Source organism: Ursus arctos, unplaced genomic scaffold (assembly GCF_023065955.2).
Source record: "Ursus arctos isolate Adak ecotype North America unplaced genomic scaffold, UrsArc2.0 scaffold_12, whole genome shotgun sequence".
NCBI classification, from domain to species: Eukaryota; Metazoa; Chordata; class Mammalia; order Carnivora; family Ursidae; genus Ursus; species Ursus arctos.
In genome coordinates, this window is record NW_026622786.1 from 48,611,501 (window position 1) to 48,628,756 (window position 17,256).

The 17,256-nt window shown below is 32.9% G+C and overlaps 1 protein-coding gene across 1 annotated transcript in view; it reads left to right on the forward strand.

Annotated features, from left to right (window-relative positions):
* Window positions 1-16,773, forward strand: part of LRRC40 (leucine rich repeat containing 40) — a 44,493-nt gene extending 27,720 nt beyond the window's left edge. Inside the window, exons 10-15 of the mRNA XM_026497835.4 lie at window positions 2,186-2,294; window positions 5,175-5,282; window positions 7,596-7,706; window positions 10,223-10,300; window positions 12,929-13,114; window positions 15,360-16,773. Of these exons, the coding sequence (XP_026353620.1) occupies window positions 2,186-2,294; window positions 5,175-5,282; window positions 7,596-7,706; window positions 10,223-10,300; window positions 12,929-13,114; window positions 15,360-15,465 (698 nt within the window). The 3' untranslated portion in view covers window positions 15,466-16,773. The remainder of the gene's footprint in view (window positions 1-2,185; window positions 2,295-5,174; window positions 5,283-7,595; window positions 7,707-10,222; window positions 10,301-12,928; window positions 13,115-15,359) is intronic.
* The last annotated feature ends 483 nt before the right edge of the window (window positions 16,774-17,256 follow it).

Consider the following 17,256-nt stretch of genomic DNA (forward strand, 5'->3'; position numbering starts at 1 on the left):
GTATATTAACAGTTATTTGAATATCCGCTTCATGCATAGTTTTGCTAAGTATAAAGATAAAACACATTTTTCAGGATATGTTAATTTAGCATGAATATGCACCGAAAGAGAAAATGATACTATACATTTAATTTTTAATGCTTCACTAAAATTGTACTATATCCCAATTTTTATTTTATGTATATCATTGTAGGATACACTAGACTATTAAAAAAAAAGTCAGCTATACTAGCATATCGCTGCTTAACAAACACTGTACAACTTAGTGGCTAAAAACAGCAACTATTAATTTAGCTCATGACTGTTGGTTATGCACAGCCTAACCTAGCACCATATTGCCAGTCAGTGTATGTTAAATGAATAAGATAATTATATACTTTAGCAATTTCCATTTTCCACCTTGACCTTCAAATAAATTAACATAATTTTCTAAGACTCTTATTTCCTGCCAATCAGGGAGTTTCCTTTGTTTTCCAGGTATGCTTTCTCCTCCAGAAAAATTTAATAATTCTGATATGAGTCGGTCAGAAGTCATATCAGAATAATCAAAACAAATTTTTAAAGACTTATAGAGTAGTTTTAGGTTTACAACAAAATTGAGAGGAAGGTACAGATATTTCCCATATATTCTCTAGCTATTGTGCATTTCTTGTAATCCCACATAAATTTTAGAATCAGTTTGTTGATTTCTACAAAGAAGTCGGCTGGGATTCGGATAGGGATTACATTGAATCTGTAGATCAATTTAGGGAAAATTGCCATCTTAGGTTTTGTAATTAAAAAGTCAGTAGATGTACCTGGTAAAAAAATTCAACCAATATACAAGGATATATAGTGAAAAGAAAATCTATCTCTTGTATAGTTCCCTCCCAAGGGATATTAGGCACCCTCTTTCATTTTTCTTGATGCTGATTATTAAAAGTAGCTCTTTGGAAGTGTTGAGAATACTCTATCTCAATATGTTGTCATGCTCGTATGCACGTATATTTAAAAAATAATGCCGGGTTTTGTTGCTGGTTTGATGTTGCCTATCTGCTGATGTAATTTGGCAATATATATTACATATTTTTTAAAGTGACATAACCAAAATGCTAGGATACTTCTAAATACCAAAGCATTTACTTGATACTAATAAATATCTTGATGTCTTTTATTTCTATTTGATACTTTTATTCTGTGCTCTTTCTATGAACAAAATATCCATATGTTATTTGCATAAGAAATACTAGCTCAGTGATCATTGATTAGTGAATTATTGATGAGCTCCATGCAAGAGAAATATACTTCGTAGTTTTCAACAAATGTTCATTAAATGCCTACTGGGCTGAAGCAAGATCAGAGATACTACTAATTGTTCTATGTTCTTTTGGTATGCCTTATGCTCTTAACATATGATGAATGCTAGGACTATTTCATTTTTTTCACATTGTTAAAAATTAGTTGTCTTATTTTATTTCTGTCTAGATGGCTTGCAGTCTCTTTTGCCAAAAAGTCACAAAGCCATTTCTTTTTGATGTGTATGCTTTTTGTTTTTTTTGTTCATTATATCGTACGATGGGAGTGTTAAGTCTTTGGAGACTAGTGAGGGGGTTAATTGTGTGTGAGTGTGTGAGTATGCATGTATGTTAGGAAATATCTATTGAAAATAAAGTCTTGCATTTGCTGAAAAAAAGCCTCAACATAAGTAATGTACGAAAAGCTTACTCGATTATGTAAATCCCCAGGTTTCAAGTGATCAAGGATAATCAGTTTCCGTATGTCCTAACTCAGAAGATAGGTATATGCCTCTTTGGTAGACATTTATGGGAAGTGGTATTTTTCCTTTGTTAACACATTCATTCTAATACACCATATTATTTTTCTTAAGAGGAAGGATTAGTGTCATTGTTTCTTCTGAGAGATTGTAGTTATTTTTTGAAGGTTCTTTCCTACTCCTAAATTTTCTTGGTAGGATTTATTAAAGATTTTGAAGCCATATTATAGTAATTTCATCTTATTTCTATTAATTAAATATTAAATTCTACACCTAGATTTGAGTTATTAGAAATAAAGTATATGACTAAAGACATTCTTACTAATAATATCTAGAAATCATGTATACCATTTTTTACATATTTTCAATAATTTAAAAATGCCTTTATAGTATAGTATAAATATTGGTTTCATATAACTTTTCTTTTGCCAGATGATGGACCTAGCCCAAGTGATTCTGTTATTGGGACTGCCATGACACTACCAAGTGAATCCAGAGTCAATGTACATGCTATCATCACATTAAAAATATTAGACTATAGGTATGTAATTTTCTTAAACACTGCAGAATATAAAGGAAACTTTGAGAAATAATCCTTCAGATAAAAGGAGAGTTGGTGAGGAAGAATTCTTCAGAGTGTATTAGTACTTGGAGTAGTAGCAATTGCAAAAACAGTGATGAGATAAAAGCATATTAAAAGTACAGTGAACTTAAATACCATTCCTTCAGTGATTTGTGTTTACTATGTTTAAGAGATACATGTTTATTAATATTGACATTTTTATAATAAAGAACATTTTATTATTATAAAAAATAGGAGTGACTGTATTGGTTGGTAATAAAATTGCTTTAGTAACCAGCATCAAGAGAGGATTTTATTAGTCTCTATTTAGTTAATGAGTTAAAGGGAGAGTCTCTATTTAGTTAATTAGTTAAAGGGAGAGTCTCTATTAGTAAATAAGAAATTAGTATAATTTAGTTAATGAAGACCTTAAGCAGGCAAAGCTAGAGAGGTTGTATCCCATTAATACATTTAAGCCAAATAATATGCCATAATATTATGCTGTATTACATATGTATTAAACCTGGGACAATTCAATATTGGTATGTAAATTGAGGCAAAAGCCTAAAAATGTTTATAATATGGAAGTGTATTTGACTGAGGAAAGAAGATACCTATGCAAAGGTTAAGTATTCTTTCAGTACTATCTAAGGCAACAATGATAAAATTAACCAATACTCCTACAGTGATTAGCTCATGTCTGGATATGGTAATGAAAATACAGAAGGATACAGACTGAAGTTCAAGTCAGGTGACCAGAGTTATTAAGTTATCTAACAGTAAGCATCAGTGTCTGGCCTCTTCTCCATAATGTGTCAGTAGGAACCACCTTCTCAGAGGTCAGGATACAGTTTCTGTCTCAGATCTGTTGTTTCATTCACACTGTTTCCACCTTTAGTCTGACACTTTGATGTATGTAGAACTCCCTACTCTAAGCCAACTTCCTTCTTTGACACTGGAACACAGGATAGTACTCTTCCATACTTATATTTGTATCCCTCTTTTCTCATAGCATAGCATGGCAGCTTAGCATGTCTTCTCTTTCACATAATATACCCATTTATTCAGTAGATGTTTTTGGAGCCTACTAGGTTTCGAATCCAATGCGAGGTGTCATAATACACTGAATGATGATAAGACAGACTTGATTTCTGCCTTAGAATTTTTTTCTCTGCCTTCATTCCCTCGACCCTGAATGGATACGATTTATTGAGTCTGTTCTATGCTGGGCACGGTACTAGGTATTTTACATGTGCTGTTGCCTTTAATCTCCCAAACAATCTATAAAGTATTATTAATACAATTTTATTTGAGATAATCATTCCCACTCTTTTAAGTCACAGATATAACTAAAGTGTTATAAGGATAGCATTGAAGACCATACATCTTAGATTGTTTTGATTCTAAATTTATTGTAATTTGTTTTCCTCAGACTTTAATTGAGAAGGAGAATTCCATTTAAAATATAAGGCATATCAAGGCATAAATGCCTTCAACTAAATATTTTTTTAAAAGAGTGTGAGTCTTCAGTGTTTGATTACAATAAATCAGTTCCCCATGATTTGAGCATTTATGATTAAAAAGATAAAAATGCTACATTTGTACAATAGAAAATAGGGCCCTACAGCAGAAGTAGAAGGCATAAAAACTGTGAAATTTAGGCTGTCTTTTTACCGATCTGTATTACAATGCCTTTCTTACAGGTTTCTCTGTATTGGACAAATAATTGTTTTCATGTTCATAAAGTCATTAATTTCACATTCCATCAACAATATTTTTAAGTGGATGATGTAATAGACATTAAAAATTGTAAAAGAAGAACGTGAGGACAAATGGCTAATTATAACATCAACAAATTATTAAATCCGCAAATGTCAGAGTACTACTCTACTTTCATTTAAGATCAAAAGTGTACTTTATTGAAAATTTTATTGAAAAGGAAATTTATTTACATTTATATTTGCAAAAGCTCTGACCCACATAACAATGAATAACTCTTCAGATTCTAATTTCACAGAACTGAGGTTAAGAGAAAGTGAAGTGAATTTTAAAAAGCTCCTTAATGGTAAGATCAGGAAGAGTTTAGTCTAAGGCCACTACCCTGTCTACCTTGTCACATGCTAAAGGAGAGAGAAATTGGCTTAGGTTATGAGAAACAGTTCAGTATAATGTTGAACTTTATTTTAAAATTTTTATTTATTTTTTTTAAAGATTTTATTTATTTATTTGAGAGAGAGAGAGCACAAGCAGGGGGAGCAGCAGAGAGAGAGGGATAAAGAAGCAGGTTTCCTGCTGAGCAGAGAGCCCAACCTGGGACTCGACCCTGGGATCATGACCTGAGCTGAAGGCAGAGGTTTAACTGACTGAATCACCCAGGCACCCCAGTGTTGAACTTTTAAAAATGATTGTTACCTTGCAGTTAACTACATAGCTACATAAAGTTGGCAGATAATCCCTGTTAGAAAAGGGATGACAACAGTTTTAAAATTATAGATTTAGTTCTATTCTGAGGTAGAAGAATCCACTTACTAATTATTATCCATTTACTATATGATTTCTAAACATCTTTGACTCTGAAGATGTATGTGGTTTTATTCACACTGAGTATGTGAATGCTCAGAAAATATGGTACAGTGTATTGTGATATGATTTGTTGTCTGAATTCTTAACAGTTAATATTTTGTGAGTTTGTAGGTTTTCGTGGCATTCTTTACAGAACTTCAAAGTGTTCTTCAGAAGCAACTGCCTTGCTGCCTTGAAAACTCATAAAATCTTTAAGAACCTTTAAAAGTGAAAAGTAATAATCATATCTTTCTATACTACTAAGGATGATGCATTTTTAAACCATTTTTCATTTAGTGATAAACAAACAACTTTAATTCCTGATGAAGTATTTGATGCAGTAAAAAGCAACGTTATCACTTCTGTTAACTTCAGTAAGAATCAGCTATGTGAAATTCCTAAAAGGTGAGAATTGTTCATGATGTCATTTCTATTAAGTTGTGAGTCATTCTCAGTTATGTTTGCATCTCATTGGCAAGAATAATTATTTTTCACGGTTTTTTAATTTGAAAGTATATGTAGAATTTTTTTCATTGATATTTGGGGGATTTAGCAAAATTCATCTAAGTCTTTTCTGAGACATATTAACATCAGTTCTGAGACATATATAAGTTTTTAAAATTTGATTTTCTTTTACATCTTAAACATGGAAAATGGGTATTAGAATTACTAAAAATATAAATTACTTTTTCCATGTAATAAAATATTCGAGGAAAAGTTTAAAGACACCATCCAAAGCCAGGTCCACGTGGATTAATAGGAATTATTATTTTGGGTTTTGCCAAGCCCACTGAATTTTTCACTGATAGTACAAGCAATAAAAAACAGATAATTCCGTTAATATTTTCCTCCCAGAAAAGGATTCTTTACTATCAAATATTAGAAGTCATGTGCATTGTACTTGTACTGTTCAGTATGTCTTTGTTGATACTAGTTAGAGCAAAATCTTTAGGTTATGAGAGAAAATTAGTTTAGCATAATATTGAACTTTTAAAATGATTGTTATCTTGTAGTAAACTATAAACCCAAAGAAAGTTGATAAATAACCTTGCAATTAAAACAACAGTATGGGAAACAGAGTCGGGTAATGGTAAAGAACTTGGACAATGGAGTCAATTGCATGTATCTGTATCCCAGATCTATGAGGTGTGTGGCTTTGGACAGGTTAACTAGCTGCTCTTAGTTTCCCTACCCATGAAGTAAAGATAATAAAGTACCTATTTTACAAGAATTAAATTAAATGACATAATCCACACAAAACATTTAACCAATGCCTAGCACTTAGCACTTAAATACTTAAAAAACATAAAAAAAGGTGATTGGGAAAATAAAATGACTTTCATCTGACCGTCAAAAACATTTTTTAGATGTTTAAAATATTTAAACAGTCAGACAAACTTTAACTTGCTTTCTGTTTTGCAGGGCAGTTTGGAGAATATCGATCTAAAAGTAAATTAACCTTGAGATTCCATAGCAAAAGGAGATCTAGTTCATCTCCTCCTCTTGTTTAAAGGGCTCTGAGGGTACTTGACAGAAGAACTGAGCAGTTAGGTTTGCTCTCAGGATGAGTTTGCTCGGGGATCCTGGATCAAAACTGGGAATGAGGATGGAAGGAGTTAAAACACATCACCTTATTACTTATTTCTCATTTTACCTCACAGTCTGGTAATTCATATGCAAAACAATAGAGTATTCTGTTACCTCCATTATTTCATCATATTTTTGGCAATTTAGAGGGCCAAAGAAGAAAGATAGTAAAGACATACCTTGATCTAGAGAGTTTCTGAGTCATTTTCCTCTTTCGTAAATTTTTATTTCGCAAGTCATACTTTTCACTATATTATTTCCTGATTGTGAAAATAATACTTATTCATAAAATTTTGGACAAAATGAAGGGACAGATCATTTGTAGTCCCATCACTATTCTATTCATGGCATGTTTTATTTCAAGCTCTTTTCCATTTAGAATTATATATACAATTTGTATCTTAACTGGTTTGTCATAAGTGTTTTCTTATGTTGTAAACAATACTTTTAAAATCTATTTGTATACTATAAAGTTGATTATGGCAATAAATAAAACAAAACATACTGTTTCTTTAGACCGGATTTCCAGAAGAATTACCTAAGAGTATGGCTCTCAATACATATATCCAAAAACTTCCCAAAAAAGTCTTATCAGTTACATATCCAGACTTACCTTTCTTTAACATAGCAGTTGATGTTCTTTCTTTCATATAGTTTCATTTCTTGGCAAATCATATCTTATCTAACATTTCTTGTTCTTAAGTTAATAACATGCTTTAAAATTACTAAAGTTGATTAGGCTTTCTTAGAAATATTTAAGTCTTTCTTTTGACTTAAGTTTCTTAGTCGTGACACTTACCAAACCTAGGAATTAACTTAATGTTTTCTTGCAGTCATGACTAATATAATGATAATTTGGACAAAAAATACTATACTTTAAAAATGTTGACATATCATAGTTAAAAAACATTGTGAAGTACTTAGATACAGAGAATATTATAATTATGCAGCCTAAAAGAAAATGACTATGTTAAAGAATACAAACTGAGTGAAATTTTTGTGAGAAAAAAGTTACAGAAAATCTTACTTAGCAAAAATAATATAGGATTTGTCCTCCTATGCTTTACTTGTAGTTTTGAAGTTCTGACAGTGAATTCAAGAGCTAACATTTTAAAATTATTTTTGTTTCAGGATTGTGGAACTGAAGGAAATGGTTTCTGATGTCAATCTCAGTTTTAATAAGCTTTCCTTTATATCCTTGGAATTATGTATGCTTCAAAAATTGACTTTTTTAGATCTCAGGTATTTATTGATTTTATTCCTTCACTTTTTCATTATAACTTGTCTTTGAGTTTTGCCTAACATTTGCTCTTTCCCACGTATTTCCTAAGTAAGTGTGGGAATTGGCTCTTTAGTTTATTAATTACATTTTAGGACAAATCTAAAATTAAGCATTTAGGAAATATTTTAATCAAATATCTATCATTTGTAGGCAATTGATAAGTTAAATTAAGAAATAATTATTTAAAATATTAGAAAGTATTAACACATTCTTTAAATTCATGCTTAAGCAAAATTACAAATAACCCATGGAAAGTGTTTGTTTCCTGTTTTTCCTTTTCTGAAAGTAAGTAGCATAAAACTCAAAATCCTGTGCTGGCATAGCAGCTAGCATGGCTTCTCTTAAAAAGAGCCTGTTTGGTTTCAAAATATTATAGTAAATATTCAAGGCCAGAAAGAAAAAAAAGACCACCATGAGTGGCAACAAAAGGAAAGAAACTAAGGCTCTGCAGACGTAGTAGGAAGTTTAATTTAAATATGTCCTAAGTTGAAGTGACAGGACCAGAATTGCCACAGTTCATTTGGGTAATAATAAATGACTCAGAGGTAGATAGTCAAATATTTATTTGTTTGGGCTTTCAGTTTTTATTTGTAAGCTATAGCTCTATTATCTGCACTTCCTACTCATATATAATTACTAGATGTGCTTTTAGTTTATTTAAGCTGTGGCTCCTCTTGCTCTGCTCAAGCAATAGGTAAGTAACAGTAAGCGAAGTTATATCCGTTTGAGGATTTATTCTGCCTATAGAGACTTTGTTTTTGGCTTATGGGATTAAAGCAAATCTAATACTCTGCTCCTATTAAATGTAGACTTGCTTCTGTTTGGGGTGGCAGTTACCCTGGCAAAGCAGTGTAAAACCACATTGTAGTTCAGTATTAATGGAGTAAAGAGAATGAATTCATGTACTTACTACTGCTCTCTTTATTTTTATCCCAATTTTCAGTGTGTGTGTGTGTGTGTGTGTGTGTGTGTGTGTGTGTATGTGTGTGTGCACCCCTTTGTCTATACCTTTAAGTTTCTAATGAAGTGACTGATACACACTTTTATTTTATTTATTTTATTTTTTTAATTTACTTGACAGAGTGCAAGAGAGCACAGTAAGGGGAGCAGCAGAGGGAGAGGGAGAAGCAGGTTCCCCGCCCAGCAGGGAGGCCGATGTGGGGCTCGATTCCAGGACCCTGGGATCATGACCTAAGCCAAAGGCAGTCACTTAACCGACTGAGCCAGCCAGGCACCCCTAATGTACACTTTTATATCTGGTATCAGTAGGTATATAAGACCCTAGGAAAAGGATAGAAACTAGCAGTAGGTTATTTGGTACAACTTAATAAAGACAATAACAGGAGAAAAGTACAGAGAAAAGAAAAAAGAACATAGTTGTAGAAAGTATGACTTAACATATTATTAGGCTTGACTTCTGAACACAAAGAAATTTAGAGAAAATTACCCAGTTGTAATAGGTAGCCATCTAGTTGTATATAATTTTCTCATATATATTTTCTATTATAAGTAATTATATAGGCTCTAGAATCCTTCTGCCTTCCTGTTGTTAACCTTTCTTTTAACATTGTTCCCAGATCCTTCTAATAATAAATGAGATTCTGTTTACTGCCATGCTTTGTTCTCAGATTCTTAAAAAATATATGCATTGTACAAATTGAAATTGTAAACTTAGAGTAGAAATAGACTTGCTTTTAATACCTATGTAGTAGAAAGCCCCAAATTTCTAAATCTATAGAATTTCATCACTTCCTGTTTCATTTTTTTTCATAAAATTTTACAGTTCTGCTTAGAGTAGAATTCGTGTCTGTATGCAAGATACATGTATTAAACACCAATCAAATATTTGTGGACTCAAATAATGTGGTATTTACAGGCATGATCTCAAGGGCCCTCTCTGTGAGAAGTATTGCTGAGATCAGTTTGAAGGAGATAAGTGATACAGTGTTTGCCCTGTTAAAATATATTATTAAAGATCCCAGTTTTATCAGTTGGTTGCATATTGGTACTAGGATTTGGCACGCTAATCAAATCCCTGAGGCAGCTGACTGCATTGAAACTGAGACTTAAAAATTCTCAGGACTCAGCCTTAATGAGATTCTCAGGACTCAGCCTTAATGAGATCAGATCAAGGACTGACAAACCGAGCTACATAATTTTTTGTCTGATCAACACTTTGTTTTTTTTAAAGATTTTATTTATTTATTTTGAGAGAGAGGGCATGCATCAGAGAGAGAGAGAGCATGAGCAGAGGGGAGGGGCAGAGGGAGAGGGAGAGGGAGAAGCAGACTTCCCGCTAAGCAGGGAGCCTGATGCGATGTGGCACTCAATCCCGGGAGCCCGGGATCATGACCTGAGCTGAAGGCAAATGTTAAACCAACTGAGCCACCCAGGCACCCTGATCAATACTTTAATTATAAATTAAAGTTGTACAAATTTTCAAACTTTGTAAATCATCTTTTTCTTTCCAATTTAGGAACAATTTTTTAAATTCTTTGCCTGAAGAAATGGAATCGCTGATTAAACTACAAACAATTAATCTTTCCTTTAACAGGTGAGAGACAGAACAGACTAATCTGTGACTAAAGATTTTTATGTGGAGAATTTGTAGGTCTTAGAGAATACACCTAAAAGAGCCAAATAAAACAGCCTCACGTGTTTAAATATTCAAGTTTATTTTCACCTTATTCTACTTAAAATTGAAAGTGATACTGCTTTCTTAGAATTTTCACAGCTGATGTCTAATAGGAATTATTATTTACAGATACGTAAATAATAATTATAATTGCTATAGTGAAAATGCAGTGCATGGGTAAAGGTGTTTCCTGAGATTGCCTGAAGGCAGAGGAGATAGCATTGAAACTGAGACTTAAAAATTACACATCAGCCAGACACACAGGGATAGGCATCCCATGTGGAGTAAATGACATGTAGTAAGGCACAAACATGAGAACATGGTGTGTTTGGGACACGTTAAGAAGTCTGATATGGCTCGGGCCATAAAGTGAGGGGGTCGAGGAGTAGAAATAACAAATGAAGTTGGGCATGGGAGCAGTACCAAGTCCTGTCAGAGCTTTGTGTGCCAACTAATAGATTTTATTCTGCAAACACTCTAAAGATACTGCTAATAATTAAGAGTAGCTGATATTTATTGGGGGCTTATTATCTGCTGACACAGGACTATGTGCATATATTATCTCATTTAATCCTCACAAAAGGTGGTTTCTGTCATTATATTTATTTAAAAATCGAGGATCAGAAGTTAAGGAAATCCTGAGCTGCTCTGTAAAATGTCTTCATGCGGGTAGTCTTCCTTAGTTCGCTTTTACTTCTTATGAAACAGAATAACTGCCAATATATTAAGTAAATATTAGATATTTATGTTTTGCTAAGGTTCACATAAATAGTACATTATAGATCTGGGGTTTGAGCCCAGGAGGCTTGCCTCCAGGGGTTGGGCTCTTAACAACTATGTCATTTGTTTCCTATAGTGCAAGTTGATTCTGGTAACAATCTAAATATTAATAGCTAACATTTATTTACTGTATTCTAGCTGAAATATAATCATTCAGTCCTTATAACAAGTGTATAAGTTTAGTACTATTATTATTCCTTGTTTACGGTTAAGGAAGCTAAGGCACAGTAATGTGTCTAAAATACTGCCTATTTAAATTTTTGTTCTGTCTGCTTCATTATTGCCCATGGTTTCTTATGTATAGGTTATATCATTGTTGTCATTATTTAAAAATATATGCACTCCTCAGATCTCTGCTAATTTTTGTTTGTGAACTGAGCTATCAGTTCTCTATTTTAGTCTGTTGAGCTTTGTTACATTGTCAAGTAATGTCCTAGGGGAAGATGGCAAAAACTAACCCTAACTTCTGTGTCAGCAGGTGAACTACATCTTTTTAAATTACCTTGTTCATGCATTGGTGGGAAGAAGAGGAAGGACTGCTTTGGGCTAGTTTGGTCCCTCTGTACTCCTAGTTAGTGACTCTCCAGTCCCTCTGGAACTTCAGAGCTGTCTTGACTTTACACTTGCTGTTGCTTGCTTCTTTTCTTTTCTTTTCTTTTCTTTTCTTTTCTTTTCTTTTCTTTTCCTCTCCTTCTTTTCTCTTTTTTCTTCTCTTCTCTTCTCTTCTCTTCTCTTCTCTTCTCCTTCCTCCCTCCCTCCCTCTCTCTTCTTTCTTCTTCTTTCTTCTCTTTTCTTTTCTTTTCTTTTCTTTTCTTTTTTCTTTCTTTCTTTTTCTCATCAAGGCAGCAAAAGAAGGGCAGTATAGGAAAGTAAAAGGCCACAGCTATAAATCTCTCCTTCAGCCCATCCCTTGTCTTTTCTAATCCATGCCACAGTTTATCTCACACTGAAACCGTGCCAGCCTCTGTCTCCCAAGAGATCCTCAATAATGTTGCATTATTGCTGAGTAATGCTCTGAGAGCAATCAGCCTTCCCTTCTTTTTTGTGACATCTTCAGTGTTGCTTTGGATGAGCAAGCAGCAGCCTATGTTAGTCTGTCATCTTTTCAAGCACCAAAATGCACTCATGTTGGAAGCTTCCGTCAGAGCAAAATATAAATCTCTAATATTTAATATATTGGTAAGTAATTCTGTTTCATAAGAAGTAAAAGCAAACTAAGGAAGACTACCTACATGGGGACATTTTATATAGAATCTCGGGATTTCCTTGTCTCCTAAATGTGAAAAGAAAAACATGGGAGAATTTAAAGTTTTGTTGGGTCTACACAATAAATAGAAAATGTTACAAGTCTGTCCACTTAACATATATTTCAAGGTTTCCAAAATCAGTTCATTTTCTTGAAAACTTGAATAAAGGACTTAAAGCAAATATAAAATAAATTACACTAAAGGAAACTACATCATGATATCAAACTTAAGATCATCTGTTTGAAAGAATGATTTTGCCTTGATTTAAGTATATTTAGGTGTTCTTTTTTTTTTTTTTTTTAAAGATTTTATTTATTTATTTGACAGAGAGATAGACAGCCAGAGAGAGAGGGAACATAAGCAGGGGGAGTGGAAGAGGAAGAAGCAGGCTCATAGCGGAGGAGCCTGATGTGGGGCTCGATCCCATAACTCCAGGATCACGCCCTGAGCAGAAGGCAGACGCTTAACCGCTGTGCCACCCAGGCGCCCCTATTTAGGTGTTCTGTTCATATTTTAATAGGTTCAAAATACTACCTGAAGTTCTGTATCACATCCCCACACTTGAAACAATTTTGATTAGTAACAATCAGGTTGGATCTGTGGACCCTCAGAAAATGAAGGCAATGGAAAATCTGATCACATTGGACCTTCAAAATAATGACCTCCTACAAATTCCACCAGAGCTTGGTAATTGTGTGAACTTAAGGTAACTACATTATTCTACTAAGTTTTTCCATTTATTTGATCAATTTATACATTTTTTTTCTCTTGTTGAGGTAATCTTGCAGGAAAGTTAAAGTAAAAAATTTAATGTTGTGTTAAAAATAACAGGTAATAAAATCCAGAATCCCAATTTCATTTTTTAAGTTTTACCAAATAATGTATTTTTTAGCTTTGTTTCTATGGTATAATATATGTGTAAATATAGTAACTGATTGTTTCTGATACTTTTGTCATCACTGTGTGTGTGCATAACTTGAAACTCCACTGCATAAAGATGTCAGGGAAATATAAACTCCCCAATTATGCATACAAGGTTTTTCAAAATCTAATTCTAGACCATCACCATTTATTTCAAGCCCAGCATGGTCTTCCGTACTCTTTGTGTTAGCTGTTACCTTAGCTTCAAATGCCTCTACCCTGCTTTTATCAGTAATCACCTTACATAGCATCTTTGAAAACCTTCCCTCTTCTCCAAGCAGAGTTAGTCCTCCCTCTGTTTCCCATCCTGCTTTGTTTGGACTCATTTGTATCATTTCTTTTTCCTCCTTTAGAAAAAAGTTGTCCTAGTGCCTAGAACACAGTAAGCACTCAATTAGTGCTTGTTAAATGAATATAAAGAGAGTTTGAGAAGTCAACAGAAAGCCAAATATTTAAGCAGGATGTGTCAGAAGGAATTTAGTTACTGAAAACTGTATAGCTGGTTTAGGCACATTTTACGAGGGCGGCACTGCATGTGCTTCGGTGCCTCGTAGTAGTGACGGAGAAGAGGCGAATCCAGTTGGTTCTTGTTATTTGCAGTAGTTGGATTTTATAAAGTCTCTGTGAACAACAAGTTAGTGAATACTGCACCATTACTGCTAGGGGAAGTATAAAGTTAGGCTCTTTCGAGCCTTTGGTCACATTTCATGAACCAGTAAATACATAACCTTGTTCTATGTGTGTTTCTGCATTTAATATTAATTATTCATGAACATTTAACTATGGCCAAGCAACACTGTAATTCATGCCTGAATGAAGCTTAGCTGGTATATGTATTTTTTCCGTAAGGCACACGACAGCCTTCTTGTGTTGAGGAAAAATAAACAACACTTCAGCACGATACTTGCAGGCCATTTTAAACAGTGGAATCACCAACACAAAGTACAAAAATGCAAAAAATGTTGCACTACTAAGTAGACCACAGAAGGGACACTTGATTACAGTGTGAGAACTGACACAAAAAGGGAGAACGTCACCTTTTTGACCTCAGCTGAGAATGTGCCTAGTGATTGACTCAAATTTTTTGCTGCTGTGTGCGTATCCAAAAATGACCTCGAAAGTGCCATGTGTATTGATTTTGGGGTTACTAATAAATTTTAATGGTAGGCAAATTAGCACATATGGAGGCTGTGAATAATGAGTATTGACTATAATTAATTCCTTTTTATAAATTAAGAAAATCAGTCTTTAAAAGAATCCCCACAGCCCATAGAAATATTGAAAGTATCATTTAGATCTATTGTATAATATGGTATGAATCCTTTGGCTTTTGTTTACACAAACACGTAAATTATTGAAAATTAAAATAAAAGTCTCTTTATCTTATAATTTATTTCATTAATTATATAAAGAAACAAGTCAGCCAGCCCTCAAATCTTAAATTGAACCTCATTTTAGAACATGTAAATAGATTTTCTGTGTGTATCTGGTCAAAGGAGGTAGAGAGCCGGAATTTGTCAATGTTTCCCAGAGTGGAGGGGGATATGTTGATTACATTGTAGTCCTTGGAATACTGACAAGTATGCTCATTCTAATGTGTAAGTGTAATTCAACCGTGTAGTATACGGTTATTATAAGATTGAGAAGAAGATGGGTAAAATGGTGGCTCATGTCACAGCTCCTCTGTTTAATAGCTATGTAATCCTGGGACACGTCTGTCTTACTTCTCTGAATTTATGTTTCCTTACCTATTAAATAGGAATATCAATGGTGTCTACATCATAAGATTGTTAAGTAAGAGAGTCAGTGAACATAAATTACTCAGCACAATACCCTTCATAAAATAAGTATTCAATTAATGTTGTTTGGGTTATTATTATAGTTCTAATTCCAACTATTGAAATGCTTAGATTTGAAAAGGGACAAATGGAAAAAAATACACAAATTTATTTATAAAGTTTTAAATGAAATTAGAAGAAAAGCCTCCCTAGTGGAAAATGTTAAAATTCTTTATTCTATCTTTTGTTTAGAACGCTACTACTAGATGGAAATCCATTCCGTGTTCCTCGAGCAGCCATATTAATGAAAGGAACAGCTGCTATTCTGGAATATTTGAGAGACCGGATTCCTACTTAAATTGGAGTTGTTTTATAATCTTGGTCATGTTAATTCTTAGACTTCTTGCATTGATAAATAACATTTTTCTAAGGTATCGTGCGTTCGTATGGTGATAACCACATACAGTATTCATTCATTTATTCTGAATGTTTTGCATAAATTTATCTTACTTTCATTTGTTATAGCGAACAATTTCTTCAAAAGTAAATTTTTATTTAAATTAGTTTGATATTTTTATAATGATAAAGCATTTTTGTAGAAGTGGGATTTTTCCCACCATTTCTGTTTGTGTTACATATAATGTGACCAGTTGATTTGAATATGACCATCTAATTTCTACCTCTTTGTTAGATATAAAATTGAATTGAATTTTATTCAAAACTGTTCTTTGGCATTTAAAAAAATAAGGCTTTTTCTTACCCATGTTAAGATTTTTGTGTTGTGGTTGGTCTTGGTATAAGTTTTAAATTAACATTTACTGTCTTGCTTTTGTTTTAATCTAGTTGAGATGTTTCTTTTCTAGCCTTTTCCCCACATTATATGAAACTGTTTTGTTATAATTTCTAATGTAACAGAAATGTTACATGAGATGTAGTTATTGGTAGAGAAAACAGTAAAAGTGTTGTTTAAATTGCTGTCATAATTTTGAATTTAAAACATGACAAGTTTTTTTAAAACGATTTGTTACTACTAAGTTTCCGTACAGTAACCCAGTAATTCCAGATTCAAGAAATTTAAAGGGATTGGATCTGCATATTTTCCCCTCAGACTGTTTACAAATACCTTTTGTTCTTCTTTAAAAAAAGTACTGAAGAGCTTATTTTAATTCTATAGATAATCAGCAACAGAAAGTAATTAATACCATATACCGCATAGAAATCTTTGAAATTTCTTAAATGACTTACTAAGCAGATATTTGTATACATTCTCTACTCTGTTGATGTGTTCTAATCCAACCTTGTGCATTTATTTTTTTTTTAATTTCCAGGGCCTTACTTTTCAAATTTACTTCTAATCTTCATAAGACTAAACTTGTAGTCATGTGGAAATTTTCTAAAAGGGATTTTGTGACAGGTTAACTTGATTTAGTAAAAATAAAATAGAAATATTTTTATTTACACCCAAAATTTCAGAGGTAGGCTGATCAGTCATTATAAAACTTACCATGTGATTCTATTAAGTAGCCAATCCACAGAATGTATATTAACTTGTATAGATAGGTAGGTAGGTAGCTAGCTAGCTTTTGGGTGATTGAGGCATGCTTATATTATGAAAAAACTCATATTACTAATAAAGATGTTCATAATAAAAGTTACATTTTTCAAATATTGATTATAGTGGTTGTTTTCGGCTTAAAAAACATGCCCTTTTCATACTACAACTCTGGCTAAGAAATCTTTGATATTAAACAAAAGACACTTTACAATAAGGTGACATTTTATTATTTATACAATAAAGAGACTTTTATGTTATTCAAAACACGTTTTTAAATACTGAAAAAGTTGAGTACACCAAAGCCGAAAAATGGCTCTGCTATACACTGCACAGCATTATTTTAGTCCCTGTATTTTGTATCTGTACAGAAAGCATCTTCAGAATGCATTCTAATCACATCGTACACCTTTACCAATTAGTGTCAATACATAAAATAAACTGGAGCGTACAGCTTGCATTTGCAAATTAACTGACAAAGTAATTAATGTCACTGATTCAGTAAATTTAAAATATAGATTCATAGGACTCCTTTGCACATAAAATGAAGCAGCTTTCAAGGTCATTATGGTCTCATACTGCAAAAAAACCATTAAG